The 16,315-nt window shown below is 34.3% G+C and overlaps 3 protein-coding genes across 6 annotated transcripts in view; 1 reads left to right on the forward strand and 2 right to left on the reverse strand.

Annotated features, from left to right (window-relative positions):
* The window catches only part of LOC135845872 (beta-1,4-N-acetylgalactosaminyltransferase bre-4-like), a 2,741-nt gene extending 865 nt beyond the window's left edge, over positions 1–1,876 (forward strand). Inside the window, exons 4-7 of the mRNA XM_065364721.1 lie at positions 1–205; positions 287–470; positions 604–822; positions 895–1,876. The exon at positions 1–205 is cut by the window's left edge and continues 41 nt beyond it. Of these exons, the coding sequence (XP_065220793.1) occupies positions 1–205; positions 287–470; positions 604–822; positions 895–1,087 (801 nt within the window). The 3' untranslated portion in view covers positions 1,088–1,876. The remainder of the gene's footprint in view (positions 206–286; positions 471–603; positions 823–894) is intronic.
* Positions 1,877–4,393: 2,517 nt separating this feature from the next.
* On the reverse strand, positions 4,394–10,296 carry Spt5 (Transcription elongation factor subunit Spt5). 3 transcript variants are annotated; one of them, XM_065360257.1, is made up of 20 exons: positions 10,146–10,296; positions 9,942–10,038; positions 9,208–9,363; positions 8,944–9,121; positions 8,799–8,870; positions 8,485–8,717; positions 8,279–8,416; positions 7,880–8,205; positions 7,682–7,803; positions 7,412–7,595; positions 7,122–7,342; positions 6,792–7,045; positions 6,523–6,718; positions 6,317–6,448; positions 6,054–6,231; positions 5,852–5,970; positions 5,658–5,772; positions 5,169–5,579; positions 4,974–5,089; positions 4,394–4,890 (listed from the first exon to the last, which is right to left on the reverse strand). In XM_065360257.1, exons 4-20 carry the CDS (start codon positions 8,989–8,991, stop codon positions 4,651–4,653), a joined length of 3,105 nt encoding a protein of 1,034 aa, XP_065216329.1. In that variant the 5' UTR covers positions 8,992–9,121; positions 9,208–9,363; positions 9,942–10,038; positions 10,146–10,296; the 3' UTR covers positions 4,394–4,650. The 3 variants fall into 3 exon arrangements, with proteins under 3 accessions (XP_065216329.1, XP_065216328.1, XP_065216327.1); XM_065360256.1 differs by having other exon boundaries at positions 9,201–9,363; XM_065360255.1 differs by lacking the exon at positions 9,208–9,363.
* Positions 10,297–12,555: 2,259 nt separating this feature from the next.
* On the reverse strand, positions 12,556–16,271 carry LOC135844349 (gastrula zinc finger protein XlCGF26.1-like). 2 transcript variants are annotated; one of them, XM_065362513.1, is made up of 5 exons: positions 15,950–16,271; positions 15,642–15,804; positions 15,326–15,385; positions 15,125–15,229; positions 12,556–15,014 (listed from the first exon to the last, which is right to left on the reverse strand). In XM_065362513.1, the coding sequence occupies exons 2-5, from the start codon at positions 15,771–15,773 to the stop codon at positions 13,725–13,727; spliced, it is 1,587 nt and encodes a 528-aa protein (XP_065218585.1). In that variant the 5' UTR covers positions 15,774–15,804; positions 15,950–16,271; the 3' UTR covers positions 12,556–13,724. The 2 variants fall into 2 exon arrangements, with proteins under 2 accessions (XP_065218585.1, XP_065218586.1); XM_065362514.1 differs by lacking the exon at positions 15,950–16,271 and having other exon boundaries at positions 15,642–15,943.
* Positions 16,272–16,315: the final 44 nt, after the last annotated feature.

Consider the following 16,315-nt stretch of genomic DNA (forward strand, 5'->3'; position numbering starts at 1 on the left):
AAAAGTTTACGAGATGAATTTGAGAATTCTAGTCTTCAGAATGACGGACGTTACCAACCGAGTGAATGCAGAGCACGTCAACTAGTCGCTATTATAGTGCCATATAGAGATCGTTTTGAACATTTGAATATTTTTCTCAGAAATATTCATCCGTTTTTACAAAAACAACAATTAGATTATACCATTTTTATTGTGGAGCAAGCAGGTCAATTTTTTGGAAAATCTCACGTATTGTAGTTCGATAAAAAATTATCGACTCGTTGATTAATTGTATAGTTATTTACAGGCGATAGCCCTTTCAATCGTGGTATGCTGATGAATGTGGGATTTTTCGAGGCTATAAAAATTCGTCCCTTCGACTGTTTTATATTTCACGATGTCGATTTACTGCCAGAAGATGACCGAAATTTATACACATGCCCGGAGCAGCCTCGTCATATGTCCGTTGCCATTGACGTTTTCAGATATAAGTAATGATGATAATTTCCGGTCAATCTATGACCTTTTTTTTTCTTGGATGAGTTACAATGTGACGCATGCTTGATATTAGATGGAACTTTTTTGAAATAATCATCATGAAATTTATTCCTACTTTTTTTTTAGGTTACCATACAGCGATTTATTTGGCGGAGTTAGTGCCATGTCTACTGAGCATTTTTTATTAGTCAACGGTTTCAGTAATATGTTTTGGGGATGGGGTGGAGAAGACGATGACATGTCGATGCGTATTAAAATGAGAGGTTTGCATTTATCAAGATATCCTTTTAATATTGCTCGATATACAATGTTAGCCCACGAAAAGCAAAAAGCCAATCCAAATAGGTACAAATCCAATTTTATATAATTCTCGAAGCACTTTTACTCCGTAATTAATTAATTACTTTTTCCACACAGATTTGAAAAATTATACTACGGACGTAAACGTTTCAAAACCGAAGGACTAAACAGCTTAGAGTATAAAAGACTGGCTGTTCAATCGTGTAAACTTTTCACATGGATTTTTGTCGAATTCACTCCACCTAATCAAGAAGACACGTTCTCGGGCGTTTTTAAAAATTCATATTTGACCAAGTTCATAAGAGTTTAAACGTCACAATGTAGAAAGTTGCGACAACTTAGCACCCATTTTTTTGTAGAATCTCTTATCTGTGATTTTTTTTTTCTCTATAGGTAGTACGTTTACGTAAATGCTTCCTGTTTTTCAAACTTCTAGCATTCCATTTTTAAAGGACACAAGATCTTTTATCATGTTTTCCATTTGTGCGCTTCTTTTATTATTGATCTAGTCTTTTTATATACTTTTTAGTTTTACTTCAACGTGTTTGAAATTTTAATTGTTCTTTTTTTTTTGTTTTGTTGGTTAAATTAATTTTTACGTAAATGAATCTCAAAGTACTTAATTGCAACTTATTAGTGTCGTTTAATTACCTGCTCTATTATTTATTTTAACATCAAGATCAAAGATCGAGTGCCTCTATTGTATTTTATTTTTAATATGATTTTATATATTTTTTTCTTTTTACGCGACGTTTTATACATAAAAGACAATTACGATTATTAATCAAAAATATTGAAAGAACTGAATTTTAAAATATAGATTTAAATTTTAAATAATACGTAAGTCGAACTTTTATCGTAATTCATAAATAGTTTCTTATATAGAAATTTTCTTAATATTACTGTGATATTATATTCATTATCTTACGAGTATGGTTATGCGTCGGGCAAGTGCGATATTTTCTGGCTTAGTTCATAAGCCATTATAGAATGTGCAATATTATCTTATAACTTCTTGTTTCATGGTGCGGGCATTTTTTTTTCTTTTTCTGTTTATTTTGTTCAAGTGCTATGCGCAAAATATATATTGTTATATTTTTTTGTGCTTTTTATTCGTACGAAGTAATCATTTTGAAACTGGGTGAAGAAGAAAAAAAACTCACGGAGGTGATTCATTTACACGTAATTGAGTTATGTACCTACGTAACAATGTATATAAGATGCAAGAAGGCGGAGGGGCAAACCGCCAAGTGTTGTGTAATTGCCAATTCGAGTTAGCCAAATAAAAACTCGAAGGAGAAAATTTCATTCAAACAAGTCAAATGCATAATTTTTGAATTCGTTCCAGAAATTATCGTGTTATTTTTTTTTCGACAATTAAGTACGTCAATAAATAATAATGAATTTAAACTCAACATGAGCATCTGAGTGATTTGCCTTGAAGACGAATCGATGATTTCTGATGATGAAATATGGTAATTAGGCATAAGAATATTAGAACAGATAATGGCCTTCTGAAGGGGAAGGAGAAAGAATAGATTACCAATCAATTAAACGTTCGACAAAATTAATCACTACCTAATTTTTTGAGTCGACAGGTAGCCTCATTTATTTTTTGTTCAACTATGAGGCATTTTTGAGAAAACGAATAAGAATAACTTTTGTGATAATCTGACATCGGAAACGATGAACCCAGTCTCAATTTAGACGTCTTTTTCATACTCAATTGCGAATTAGTAAAAATAAAAAGGCATAAAAAACATGTCCAATATTACCTATTCTTGAAGGAAAAAAAATCAGTTCAATTTTGAGCCCATGGTCTATATTTAAAGGAGAATTTTCGGACTGATTCGAAGTCCCTGAATCCAAATTTGAAATTCTAAAAAATAAACTTTTTCAAATCACTTATTTTTGCCCAATTTTTATGCGTAAGTTCAACGACCATGAATTGGTCAAAAAATGGTCATAAAACCAATGTTCTTGAACAAAAAACCAGCCCAATTTTGAAATTTTCGGACCAATTTAACTCTGAATTAGAATTTAGGGTGAATCTTTGGGTGCTCGTAACTCGTTTATTGAAAAAATATTTTTTTTCCTCTGAAGATATAGAATATTTTCTTGAAAAAAATTTTTTTCAACCAAAAATGTTTTTTTCCCCTCTAAATGTACCTAGTACTAGTAGGTACTTCTAAAAAATCTGAAAATAACAGTTTTCTAAATCTAAGAACAGGGTTTTTTTTCTTCAATAAATGGAATTTTTTGTTTGAAAAAACTAAGAGTTATTCTTGAATTTTTCAATATTTTTTTTTAACAAAATTTTTTTAAATATGGGGGTTTCCAAAAAGTGAGATTTAAAAAAAAATATTATTCAAACAAAAATAAATGGAAAATGGAACTTTTTCTTTAAAAAATTGTGAGTTTTTTTAAAGGAAACTTTTCATAAAAACATTAAATTTTTATTTTTTGCAAAAATTGGAGATTTTTTTTATTAAAAAAGAATTTTTTCAAAAATGGGATGTTTTTTTTTTAAAAAAAAGGGATTATTTCCAAACAATGGGATCTTTCAAAAAACGGGATTTTTAAAACAATGAGATTTTTTCCAAAAGAATGAAGTTTTTTCATAAAATAGATTTTCCAATGATTTTTTTTCTTCAAAAAATGAGATTTTTTCTAAAAAATTTAATATTTTTCAATAAATAGATTTTTTTACCAAAAAGGGGAAAAATCTTTTTTCAAAAAAATGATCATTTCCTAGATATGGGATCTTTCAAAAAACGGGATTTTTAAAACAATGAGATTTTTTCCAATAGACTTTAGTTTTTTCATAAAATAGATTTTCCAATGTTTTTTTTTTCAAAAAATGAGATTTTTTCCAAAAAATGGAATGTTTTTCAATAAATAGATTTTTTTACCAAAAAGTGGAATCTTTTTCCAAAAAAATGATCATTTTCAAGATATGGGATCTTTCAAAAAACGGGATTTTTTCCAAAAGACTGAAGTTTTTTCATAAAATAGATTTTCTAATGTTTTTTTTTTTTCAAAAAATGAGTTTTTTACCAAAAAATGAGTTTTTTACCAAAAAATGAGATTTTTTCCAAAAAATGGAATATTTGTCAATAAATAGATTTTTTCCCAAAAAGTGGAATTTTTTTACAAAAAAGGATTAAGTATTTCCGAAATAACTTATGGGATTTTTTGCAAAGAAATGGGATGTTTTCTAAAAAAATTAGACTCAAAAAACGGCAGGTCTTTTAAAGAATATTTTTAAAAAAAAAAACAAAAAGCAATTTCCTAAAAAAAAAAACGAAATTTTTCCTTTGTAAAAAAATTTTTATGGCTCAAAACTTCCGCTCGAAAATGGGCTGTTTTCAGGAACATGAATAAACTCGATGAAAATTTGTCTGCAGACTCCTTCTCAATAATTTTCAACCAAAAAGTTGATTTCTCGAATATATTTTTTTCGAAATGGGGGGGGGGTCATGTTTGAAAAATAAACGAATAATATTCAAGCTTGATGCCCTGGAAAACCCACAAACCAGTAATCGCTGAAAGCTGAAATGTTTCAAATTAAACTCGCCCTATTCACAGTCTTGCTATGAAATCACAAAACACATAATTAAATATAAATACTTGCAGCATCGTTTATTCGCAGGTACGATTATTTGTTCCGACATATAAAGATATAATATTTCACACAAGAATTGAATTTCATTCAACAACACAACATTCATAAAGCACCGGGCACAATAAGCCTCGAATAAATAAATAAAATAATAGCATAACCCCCAATTAACCAAGTTTTCGAGAAACCCATCGCGATAGTAAGTAATTAAATTACCGAGAAGAATTGCGTGTAATAAATACTTGATGCGATTAATTTGGTTGATATCGACATAGGAACCGTAATGGCACCATTTTGGGATTTTTTTCGTTCTCGAATTCAACTACACCTTCTTGTTCGTCGATGTTGAGCAAAATTCCAACCATTCCCTTCTCATCGCCCATCAATACTTTGACTTGATCATTGATGACCGGAGGTACTGGCTCGAGGTGGTCGCACAATAGGTGGAAATCTTGACCTTCGTCTTCGATGAATACGGTACAAGTGCCATCCTTGAATAAACAAGCACAGACACTCGAATTTACAAGAAATACATAATTATGTTTGAAAAATGGGTCAATTCGATGACACCTACCTTAATTCCTCGAATAATTCCAATTTGATTGGCTAAACCGCGATCTCCCACCGTATCCAAAATACGAACCACAATTCCAGGTATGAACCAATCTTGAAGATTAGCCAAGTCCAACCCTACGGAAATATCGACACTTTCAATTTGCGATACAAGTTCATTAACCCCAGATAATTTCTCTTCTTGCTGAATATTTACCAGCTCCAGGAGTCTGAGGATTATGATACGGCGAAGCCATCGAAACTGAAGATGCACTACCAGGCGTCATCGGACTGTAACTAATAGGTGATGCTGTTCCATATCCACCAATACCGCTACCACCGGGACTAGGGGTGTGAAGGTAAGAAGAAGCGCTACTGCTGTGATATCCTGAAGGTGATGCTGTGTGATATGGCGAAAACGAATGATCGGATGAAGCGTAATTGCTGCCTGGTGTTTGAGGAGCGTATTCTACATTCGACATGGATGTATAGTTATCCATATCGTAGTTGTCGATATCGGACTGTCGAGCTGGAGTGTTGGCAACCGATGATTCCCAATGAGCAGGAGTACGGGAGCCGTCGTGTATCGGAGTCATGCTACCGTAATGATGAGGTGTTCGATTACCGGCTAAAATCACGAAATATTTGTTAGCTGATGGAAATAATATTCGATTTATTTGGTAAATTGAGATTACAGGATACGTACTGTCGTATAGTGGTGTCTGAGAACCGTGCATAGGAGTTCTACCACCTCCAGAGTACATCGGAGTTTGACCAACGCCGCAAGCTGGGGTGCGAGAATACGTCGAATATGATCCATCCTGCAAAATTAAAATAAAAATGTGAAATTATTTATAAAATTTGATTTTAGGGCCACCGCCTTGTGGGAAAAACACTCACTTTGCTTGGTTGTCCAACAACTTGAATATTATTTCGATCAACGGAAATAGTTTGACACGAGGTGTGTAGCTCGACCCTCGTTGTGGTGTCAGTGGAATCCTTAACAATACCAATATTTCCTGGAAAAAAAATATCAAAATTAAAAAACAAGAATTTCGAGGAACGAAAGTGAGAGCATTTTACAAGGATTTTTCTCAAATACCTTTATAAGGTCCTCGTGTAATCTTTATGGTTTGGCCAATAATTTCTCTATCCCGTTTGGTCATACCGCCCCGTCCTCCTCCTCCTCGTCCTCTGCCACCACCACCTCCACCTCCGCCAGGATGCATAGGAGAAGAGATACGAGGAGACATGTAGCCAGCGTCGATATGAATTGTACTCTAAAATAACAATCGTCCATTCAATTTACATATTTTTTATTTAAAATTTGAATTTATTATATTTTATTTTTTTAAATGTACTCACAGAATCTTTGCTACCTCCAGCCAATTGTAAATGGCGTGTTTTACAAACGAAAATACCTCCATTATCCAAGTACAGTTTGGAATACAAAAATGCGAAATTTCTGTACAAATGTTTGATTTCGCCGCCACGTCCCTGCGTACAAAAAAATCCATTCGTGACGAAAATATCGCAAAAAATGCGCCTCGAAGCGTGAAAATAATACATACAGAGTGAGGTCCATCGATAACCTTTACAATATCTCGTCTTTGAATCGACTGCTGATCAGAATCCAACGCTATGGTACTTTTATTCTCTTTTTTCTTATGCAAAGCTTGAGGTTTGACTTCGATCACTTTTCCATTCATATTCAACACGTGGAAAATTTCTCGTTCCAGACGAACAATAACGCCAACGGTTTGAGGACTAAGGAAAGATCACCGATAATAAATTCCGAATTTGAAAAAAATCATCGCCCGTCCCTTCGACCTATACTTACTCTAGCTGAACTAAATCTCCATATTGGAACTGTCCCAAAGAATCGACTCCGGTCGCCATGTCAGTACAGAGTTGTAAATCTCGTGGCAAAATTTCCAACTCGTGCATAGTTAAATCGGAGAACAACACTACTCGATTTTCTTCTGATCTAATAACCAATCCGGTATCACCTTCGTAACGTCCGGCAATTACTCTAACGTGATCACCCATTTTGAAATATTTTTTCAATTCGTGAGCTTGAAACTCGAGCGGAGTCTGCCAGTAAAATAAGAAAAAAAATTATTCAACGCGAAATTTATACTCGAAAACCACGAATGATTTTTTCAATCACCTTTAGGTCATCGTGTCTGGGCATCACTGTGATGAAATTTCCATCTATGGATAAAATTTTACCCTGCAAATGCATCAATTCGCCATGGCAAACTTCCACGTTGTCTCCGGCACTGAAGGAATGCGCTGCTATTTCATCTTTACCAGACGAAGGTATTTCGATATCAACACCTTCGGGAGCTTCTTCGAATTTCTCCAGTTCCGATAACGTTGGCTTAATACCTTGAAAGCGAAAAAATAATGAACATCGGGTTGAGAGGTCGAAAAAACAAATGAAAATTGATTTGGTACCGTCGGCGACGATGGCATTCATGTTAAAATTTTTGTACAGGAATCCTTTCAAACTGTAACGATTCCCTTCGAACATTAAAAAGTCACCGTCGCTAGTAACCTCTCCTCCGATTGCTCTAATTGCCTCCGGATCGAAGGGTTTGGCCGCTGGGCGACGTTTTTTCTTTCTTTTTAGATTATCATCCTAGAAAAATGATTTTATTTTCGTGATTTCATACGAGATTATTTTCTAATAATGGTTATATTCGATCGACTAATGGTGCAACTTACGGAGGTCACTCTTAAAGCTCCTCTCAGTCTGGTATAATCGATCCTGGGTAATAATTTAAGATGTACTTCATTTTGAGCAACCTCTACGTAATCAACTTGAGCGATATCGTCCTTATATAATCCTAATGAAATAAAATTCCGAGTTATTTCGAGCAAATTTCTATTTTAAAAATGCTAGCGATTTGGTACTTCAATTACCTCGTTTTAAACGAACCCATTGTTTAGGACGTAATCCAGTCTGAGCTTTAGAGACTCTTAGAATATCAGTCATTTCTTTAATAGGAACCATTTGCTGTTTCCAAACACCCATTCTCAGATTACCAACGTTGGCTATGGCTTGTTTGACATGTGGCTGTTTATAAGATTCGATATAAATGTATCCTTTGACACCTTCCGGTGCTACGACTGATTTAATCTGCAACGGCTCTTCGGTAAATTGGTACGCTATGAATTTACGCATCAGTAACAAAGCTGTATTTTTCTCTTCGCCGATTCGACACTTGACCATCCATAAATTAGGATCCCTGCAGGAAAAAAAAAAAACGATAAGTGCCTTTGTTTGAAAAATAACTGAGCAAAGACTGGAACACGTCTTACTTGACACCCGGTAGTAAAGTTTGCTGAGTGATTTCATCGGACATATCTTCACCTCCGTCACCGAAATGTCGAGTTGATATCGATTCTCCGGCGTACTTTTTACGTAAATATTCTTCGATTTCATCTTCTTTCTGCGAGCTGCGAAAGATCTCGTTTAGTACAAAAAAATTTGAGATATTGAAGCGAGATGAGATGTAGAAACATACTCCCAAAGATTGGTTCCTCTTCTGCGACCCTCGATTTCTCGCGCTGTCGGTCCAAGTTCATCGATTTCGTTACTAACGATACCGATTTCTTGGGCGCCATCTTCCCATTCATCTTCGGATTCTACTTCATCGTCGACTTCAGCTTCTTCCAAGATGAAACCTCCGTGTCGTTCGTTGCGACGTTTTTTATATCGTGCGTTGTCTCGTTCTTCATCTTCTTCGTCGTCGTATTCCTGAACACATTTACATAGCCAAATGAATAAGAGAATAAATAGTGAGAAAAAAAGAAATTAGATGTTTTTTTTTCTCATTACATCTTCTTCGGAATTCAGATTTTCTCCTTCTGGCTCTTCTTCGTCTGAAACGCTCTCTCTGTCGTTATCCTCCTGTAGAATTTTAATCATATTGTTAATTTTTTTTTAAATTCTAAGATTATAAAATATGAGTATAATAAATTACTTCAGCTTCACTCCCACTAGCTCCACTGTTATATTCATCGTCAGACATCACGATGACAAAATTTTCAACCAAATTTTACAACGATCAGGGCAGTATATTTCGGAAGACTACTCGATGCAAATTCGTCTTTTCTGATCCGTTTCTCTCATTTCTATCTCCAACGATCGAGGTACTTATACTGAAAAACAAAACTCAGTTACAAAATACAATCACCATAGAAACGCAAGAAAACTGAATATTTATTTTACTTCATTTACCGAATACCTGCTGACGATGTTAATTAAAGCGTATTCGAGCGGATGGGTGGAATTCCTTACATCTTTGGTACGATTAAAAATAACAGAGGCCCCATCACCGATTTCTGGGGCACTCCTACTACTACGAGTTGATCGGACAAGCGAGCGGTAAAGCATCATCTCTCTACAGGAATCTCATAAATTATACATACTTCAAGTCACTCAAAAACTGAACTAATTAAAGATAATGATTACATCAAAAATGTTATTTGAATTTCATCGAGTTATTCTACGATCCAAATACTCGAAGAAAATTATTTTTTAAAGCAACATTATTATTTCATCGAAAAAATCGTACTATTCGTTCGCTTCATTTCATCATTATAATTTCACCGGATTGCAATTATAAAGCACACATTCAACCGAAGAAAAAGTGACGACTTTCAAAAACTATATAGGTAGTCAAATCACCGGCTCCAGTGGATTGAGGAGTTTCTCACAGCTATACTCGAATGTGTTTTCAAAACACTTTACTGTTACTACTCAAGTCAAAGATGTCAATGGATGGGAAGGGAATGAGAGAATTACTCAAATGATCAGTATAAGCATAAAATCACATCACCAAGTTGTGCTTTATAAAGTATTACAACTCGGAGTGGCAGAACTGGATACAATAGTGTACTTCATAAATTACGAAGCGGTGATTGAAAAATACTCTGAGAATGAAAGCTGTTACACTGAGGAAATGAATTGTAATCTTACCACGACACTTGTGTTCCAAAATTCCAAATTGAATCTTGAGATAGAGTGATGAATTCTGATTCAAATTACGTATCACCCTTCTGCAATCATTTTCAATCTGCGAATGAAATCATATTATATTATGTAGGTTAGGACATAATCAACGTAGGTGTAAAATAGAACATGAAACTTGATATACTTGAATCACTTTACGTATATAGTTACCTGGAGGTTTGAAAAAGTCGAACACGAAAGAAAAATTTGACGACAGGTCAACGTAATCAAAACTCAAATTCAATTCTAATTGAACCATAGACATTATTGGTATTACGTCACAATGAGGCAGAATGGTTCTTGCTGTGCGCTGATTGGCTGGTTGGTTTGTTATTAAATCATCAGTGAAGTTGGCGCAAAATTACGTCTAATTAATCAAATATCTCAGTAATTACTGAGAATAATTAAAAAGTAATTAGATATTTGAAATCTACGCATCTGAAAACATACATGAGAAGTTCAAAAATGAAGAAAGTGGAAATTCTCGCGAAATAAATCGTTTATCAGTGTTAGGAATTCTGGTTTTTATCATTGTAAACAGAGAGCACAATTCGCGACACTGATAAACGATTTATTTCGCAAGAATTTCCACTTTCTTCATTTTTGAACTTCTCATGTATGTTTTCAGATGCGTAGATTTCAAATATCTAATTACTTTTTAATAATTCTCAGTAATTACTGAGATATTTGATTAATTAGACGTAATTTTGCGCCAACTTCACTGATGATTTAATAACAAACCAACCAGCCAATCAGCGCACAGCAAGAACCATTATTCCTCATTGTGACGTAATACCAATAATGTCTATTGAACGTCACATGAATGAAGAAACACTTCCATTCCGGCGCAGGTGCAGTAAAAGTTCGAACTTGCAATTCTCGACAAAAACAGCTGTTTTAGGTAGGTAGGCGATGTTTGCAATTTCGTAAGGTTTATTTCTCGTATTTTTCGCCTCTGTCGATTTAATTTGGCAAATTGCGACAAAACTTTACGATTTGAAATCCTGTTCAACATTCGCACTTGTATTGTGTGAATTTCCAAATTCCAAATTTTTCACAAGGTGAACTGAAGTGGTGCACAACCGGTGCAAGCACCTTATGGCCCATTGACCATCGCTACTGTTGAGTTTTTTAGCTGTGAAACTGAAGGAAAGTTTTTTTTTTTTTTTGGAAAAAAACAAAACAGCTTTTTTTGTTGAAAATAATTAGAGAAACATCATATGATGAAAAAAACAAGATTAAAACAAATAACAAAAAATTGGAAATTTTTTACTTTTATCACTTTTTCTCATGAAATCATTGAAATACAAGCAAAAAAAACTGACTAAAAAATTATGAAAAAAAAATGTAGACAAAAATGAAATTTTTCTTGAACGTTTTCCAAGAATTTTAAGCCCCAAAAATCAAAATAAGGTCATGATTTTTGGGATCTTTTTTGATTTTTTAGTTAACCTACTTGTAATTTGCTTTGTGGCATGCATTAGAAATTTGGAAGAAACCGCTCAAAAAAAATATTGATTGAAATTTTAACGAATTCATTTGATAGGTATTTTCCAAAATCCCAAAAATAATGATCTCAATGTGATCTTAAAATTCTTCAAAACTGCTTTTGAAAGCCTTGACATAAAATGTTGATTTTCTTACGAAATTTGAATTCATTTTTTTTTTTTACGTGTCGTATTGACCTTTTTTCAGAACTTTCAAAAATCATAACCCAATTTTGGAGTTGAAAATTTTTCAAAAATGTAGAAAATATATTTTTGTCTCGAGTAGGTACTTTAATTTCTCCTGAAATCTCAAAACGAGATTTTCAAATAGGTCACATGGCACTTTTTTTCTTAAAAAGCTCAAAAATCACGACTCGATTTTGGGGCTAAGATTCTTCAAAAAGCTCGAAGTACATTTTCGTCGAAATGTTTGAACTTTTCGCGAAATTTTAACCTATTTTGATAGGTTGCATGACACCTTTTGAAGAATCCTAAAAAACATGACCTGACTTTGAGGCTCAAAAATTCTTCAATTATGCTCTAATTTTCGTCGAAATATTTGTTTTTTCCAAAATAAAAATCTTTCCAGATTTATTACATTCAATTCTACAAAAAGTCAGCCAAATTCCAGTTCCCACCATTTTTCTGAAATTCCCTCCCTCCCCCCCCCCCCCCGAATACCTTTCCTCGAAAACCATTTTTTTTATTTTTTATTAAGTAAATATGCTCATATTTATAAGAAAGTCTGTACAAAAGGTCGAATTTACAGAAGGAAGAAAAATTAAAAATTAAAACAAATTCTCCTCTGCAAGGAAAGTTTATAAGTCGTAATATTGGAATTTGATCAGTGTGTTTTTCAAAGTTTTCAAAAGTCAAATAATTTTTTAACAGGCTGAATATGAGACGTAATACGTAAGACGTACATATTTATGTGCCGACTTAAAATTTTGGAAATTGATCAATTTTTAAAAATTTTGTAAAATATTGACATTAGGTGCTTTGTACGAAATGACTTGGAAATCCAAAGTCGCACCTTTCCTTTCCACGAGAGCATAATTTTTTAACAAAGTACCATGAAAATGAACAACTCTAGGTATCCCTACTTATTTTCAATTTATTTTCAATGAACATAAATAAATTACAATATAATAAACTGAAAAGCATATACACACAGAAAATTGCGAAATATCAAAAAAAAAAAAACAACATACACATGACAGTTTCTTTTATACGAAATATCTTGGCAGAATTGATCGGACATCTGTAGTCACTTAAGCAGTATTTTCTTCGATGAATGAAAATCTCACAAAGGAAGGGGTAAGTATTCGATGCTTATAAGCATGGCAACAATCAATAATATGATCAATATACTCAAAGAACAGAAAAAAATACATCAAATTGTAAAAGAATAGGTGGTGGAAATGACATGGATTTGATAAAATCCAATATACATTACATAACTTAAAACTAGATAGTCAATTAATCAAAACAAAACTCACTGGAGTAAAATACAAAATACTCAATGGTTGAAAATAACACACGAAGGAATAAAAATAAAAATTAATTTTGTGATTACAAAATATGTAGTTTAAAACACAGATTATTGAAACATAAAATTCATATTGCTGTAAAATTAAGAAGACGCATCAAAATACAAAATAAGCAGCACCTAAGTAGGTAAAAAATTCACCGCAAAAATTGATAGACAATTATTCAAAAATCAAAACTCACTTGAGTAAATACTCAATGGTTAAAAATAAAACACAAAGATAGTAAAATGAAAATTCATTTTGCCATCACAAATAATTTAAAACAAAAGATTATTCAAAATTCAAAATAAGCGGTAGGTAGGTAGAATTAATTAGATATTCATTAATTAGCTAGTCTCAATAAAGAGACTTATTTGCCGACTTTTATGGAACATGAATAGCACATTTTTGAAAATTTTTGGTACCTACCTATCTACCTACCTACCTACTTACCCAAACACAAGACACAACACATGAAATTATTAATAATATAAAATAGGTACTCGCCAAAATTATGTTTCATCAGCTAAACAAAAATATTGCTTAAAATTATCTCCTATCAACGAAAAAATACGCCAAAAACGACAGAATGAATTGCCCAAATTAAGCATAGAAAATAAGTTAAATCATTAAAAACGAAATTTGAATAGGTAGGTACTCGACTCAGCCTACACATACTCACCTAAAATACATCGCTATGTACAAAATTAGCTAGGTAATAATACAAATAAAAATTACATACTGATTGGAATTGGATGGGAAAATCTCCTGTGCATTGCCAGGCTAATTTTCTTCATAAATTTTCCACCACATGATGTGCAAACATATTTGCCTGATTTACGCGTATGGCAGATATTATGGTTCTTCAATCCACGAAACAGCTTGAATGATATAGGACAATGCTGGCATTGAAAGAAATTACCCATACTGCTCGAAAATCGCTCAGTTTCATTTGCTTGTGAAGCAGCAGTTGTATTAGTCACCAAAGGCTGAGTTACAGCTGGACTGGTATCTCGAATTGAGGATAACTCCAAGTACGAAGATATCGCCGATCTGTTCTGGTTGGAGAAAATGGATGACACCGATCTCACTCCTCCTGGCGCAGTAGAACCAGACGCCACCGATTTCGTTCCTCCTGGCGCAGTAGAACCAGACGCCACCGATTTCGTTCCTCCTGGCGCAGTAGAACCACACGCCACCGATTTCGTTCCTCCTGGCGAATTTGAACTAGATGCAACCGATTTAACCGGGGATGATTTTTTCGCAGGTTCGCCATCATCTACCTTCTTGAACACGTGGATAAATTTGCTCACATTATGAGACTGCTCGTGGTTTCTCAAATTTTGTTTCTGTTTGAAAGTAGCAGGACACAACTGGCAATGAAATTGCTTCTGCTCCGCATGTAGCGTCAAATGCTCCCGAATATCATGCTTCTTAGTGAATGCCTGAGGGCAGTACACGCAGTCGTAATATTTTGGAAGCATGTGCATTTTCATGTGATTTTTCAGGTCGTTCTTCGAAGCAAAATTGCCCGGACAGAAGGCGCATTCGAACATCTTCTGATGTACCGATTTATGATGAATTAAATGACCCACATCCGTGAACAAAGCCAGACAATGCTTGCACGAAAAATACCGTACAGTTTGGGTGGACTGGTCTCTAGTTTGTGTAGGGATCTGGATCTCATCTGTTCCGACACCAACATCAGCTGTACTGTTCAGAGTACTGATGTTTGGTGGAATGAGCGGCGGCAACGGTGTCGGCGTCGGCTGAATGGCTGGCTGAGGCGACGATGTTGCTCTGGTAGAAATGAATGGAGTAGGAGTGTGCCAGCTCCGATATCCGCTCCCATTCGCCGTTGAACTGCCACTGATCTCGTTCCAAATCTCTGATTTATCCTCTGCAGCCGGTATACCATGGTGCCGAGGACTGCACATGTAGCACATTGATCGCGTGATTTCGTGCAGGCAAATGCTCGACCCTTGAGGAACTGGTTCGCCCAGCACTGCTGGGATTTCTTCAATCTACGAAATCAACAATATCATCATAATAACATGAACATCAGTTCGCAATTGAAATCATTTTTCATGTAGGATATAAATTAGGTAGGTATAAATTACAATGAAATGCTTACCGCAGAATCGTCATTATTGATATCAACTTGCGAATGAAAAATACAAGGAGGTTCTTTTTTTACTCTGAATCTTCTTCTCGCAATTTTAACAGCGGTAGTTTGAACCTAGTGAAATGGTAAAAATATTTTTGGTCTTGATTTATGTACTTAACGTTGCTATAATTGTCATGATATACCATGACCTAAATTTAATCTACTCACTGCCGCCGACGATGAACAGCTACTAGCTGTAGGAGCTGCTGAAGGTACTGCTACATTTTGCTGTAACAGAAACGAAAATACAAAGATTTTAATTCAACATTACAAATAGCGACGAGCTTGGATTTGAAATAATTTATTTGGCATATACATATTAATAGAAGCAACAGTTACGATTTGAAAAGTTGAACAAGCCTTCGAATTCTCGTTCATGGGTTTGTCAACTTTCAAAAAATAGCTCCGCATTTAATAGTTTGTAATTTGACCAAAGATGATGCGTGATCATAGCAAATATAGTAAATTAACGAAAGAATCTTACAGTAGTCAAGCTTCGTCTTCTTCTTTCTCTAAGGAATTCGTTTACATCTACCCTCGGTAGAATTACGCATACGGTCTTCTTTAAACCAAAACGTGGCGGCGATGTTTTCTTAGAATATTTTACTCTAGCCATTATATTTATTTCTCCTCGATGAACAATAAAACTGATAAAAAAAAGAACGCAAATTAAACAACGTAGATTTTTACATAACCAGAAGCAAACACGCTTCCACAGCCTATACTATTTCATGATTTTTAATTAGCCTAATGTTCACATGTCGCACGCCTACGTGCGTTAGCGTTACATACCGTTAAGTTGTCAACGAAACGTAAAATATAAATCCCATCCTGTACTAGAAATCCACGATTGAATGGAAGTTTGGAAGATGGTAATGGACTGACAGGCGCCGGGTAGAAACTAGAAACAAAACAACAGAACCCGGAACAAAAGGACAGGTATCGCTGCAGCACAGTGCACGACTTACACAAGCGCAGTTGCAGTTGCGCACTCACATTCGTACTTTTTGTTTTTTTTTCTTACAAATTTCGGCTTTTGTAATTCATAGTCCATGGACTGCAAGTAGTACCTGATTGTTGAATGAAATCTTTGAACAGACGTGAGCGTAGTAAAAACTGCAAATCGTCAATCAATTCTTAATCTATCATCTCTTCGGT

This window comes from Planococcus citri, chromosome 4 (assembly GCF_950023065.1).
Source record: "Planococcus citri chromosome 4, ihPlaCitr1.1, whole genome shotgun sequence".
NCBI lineage: Eukaryota > Metazoa > Arthropoda > Insecta > Hemiptera > Pseudococcidae > Planococcus > Planococcus citri.

Coding starts and splice junctions, on each gene's coding strand:
- Spt5 (XM_065360255.1), bottom strand. CDS start 8,991: ATGTCTGACGATGAATATAACAGTGGAGCTAGTGGGAGTGAAGCTGAA. Junction 7,804..7,879: donor ATGGGTTCGTTTAAAACGAG/GTAATTGAAGTA, acceptor TTATTTCATTAG/GATTATATAAGGACGATATC. Junction 5,773..5,851: donor TTGTTGGACAACCAAGCAAA/GTGAGTGTTTTT, acceptor TTAATTTTGCAG/GATGGATCATATTCGACGTA.
- LOC135844349 (XM_065362513.1), bottom strand. CDS start 15,773: ATGGCTAGAGTAAAATATTCTAAGAAAACATCGCCGCCACGTTTTGGT. Junction 15,386..15,641: donor GAAGACGAAGCTTGACTACT/GTAAGATTCTTT, acceptor TTTCTGTTACAG/CAAAATGTAGCAGTACCTTC. Junction 15,015..15,124: donor TCAATAATGACGATTCTGCG/GTAAGCATTTCA, acceptor TTGATTTCGTAG/ATTGAAGAAATCCCAGCAGT.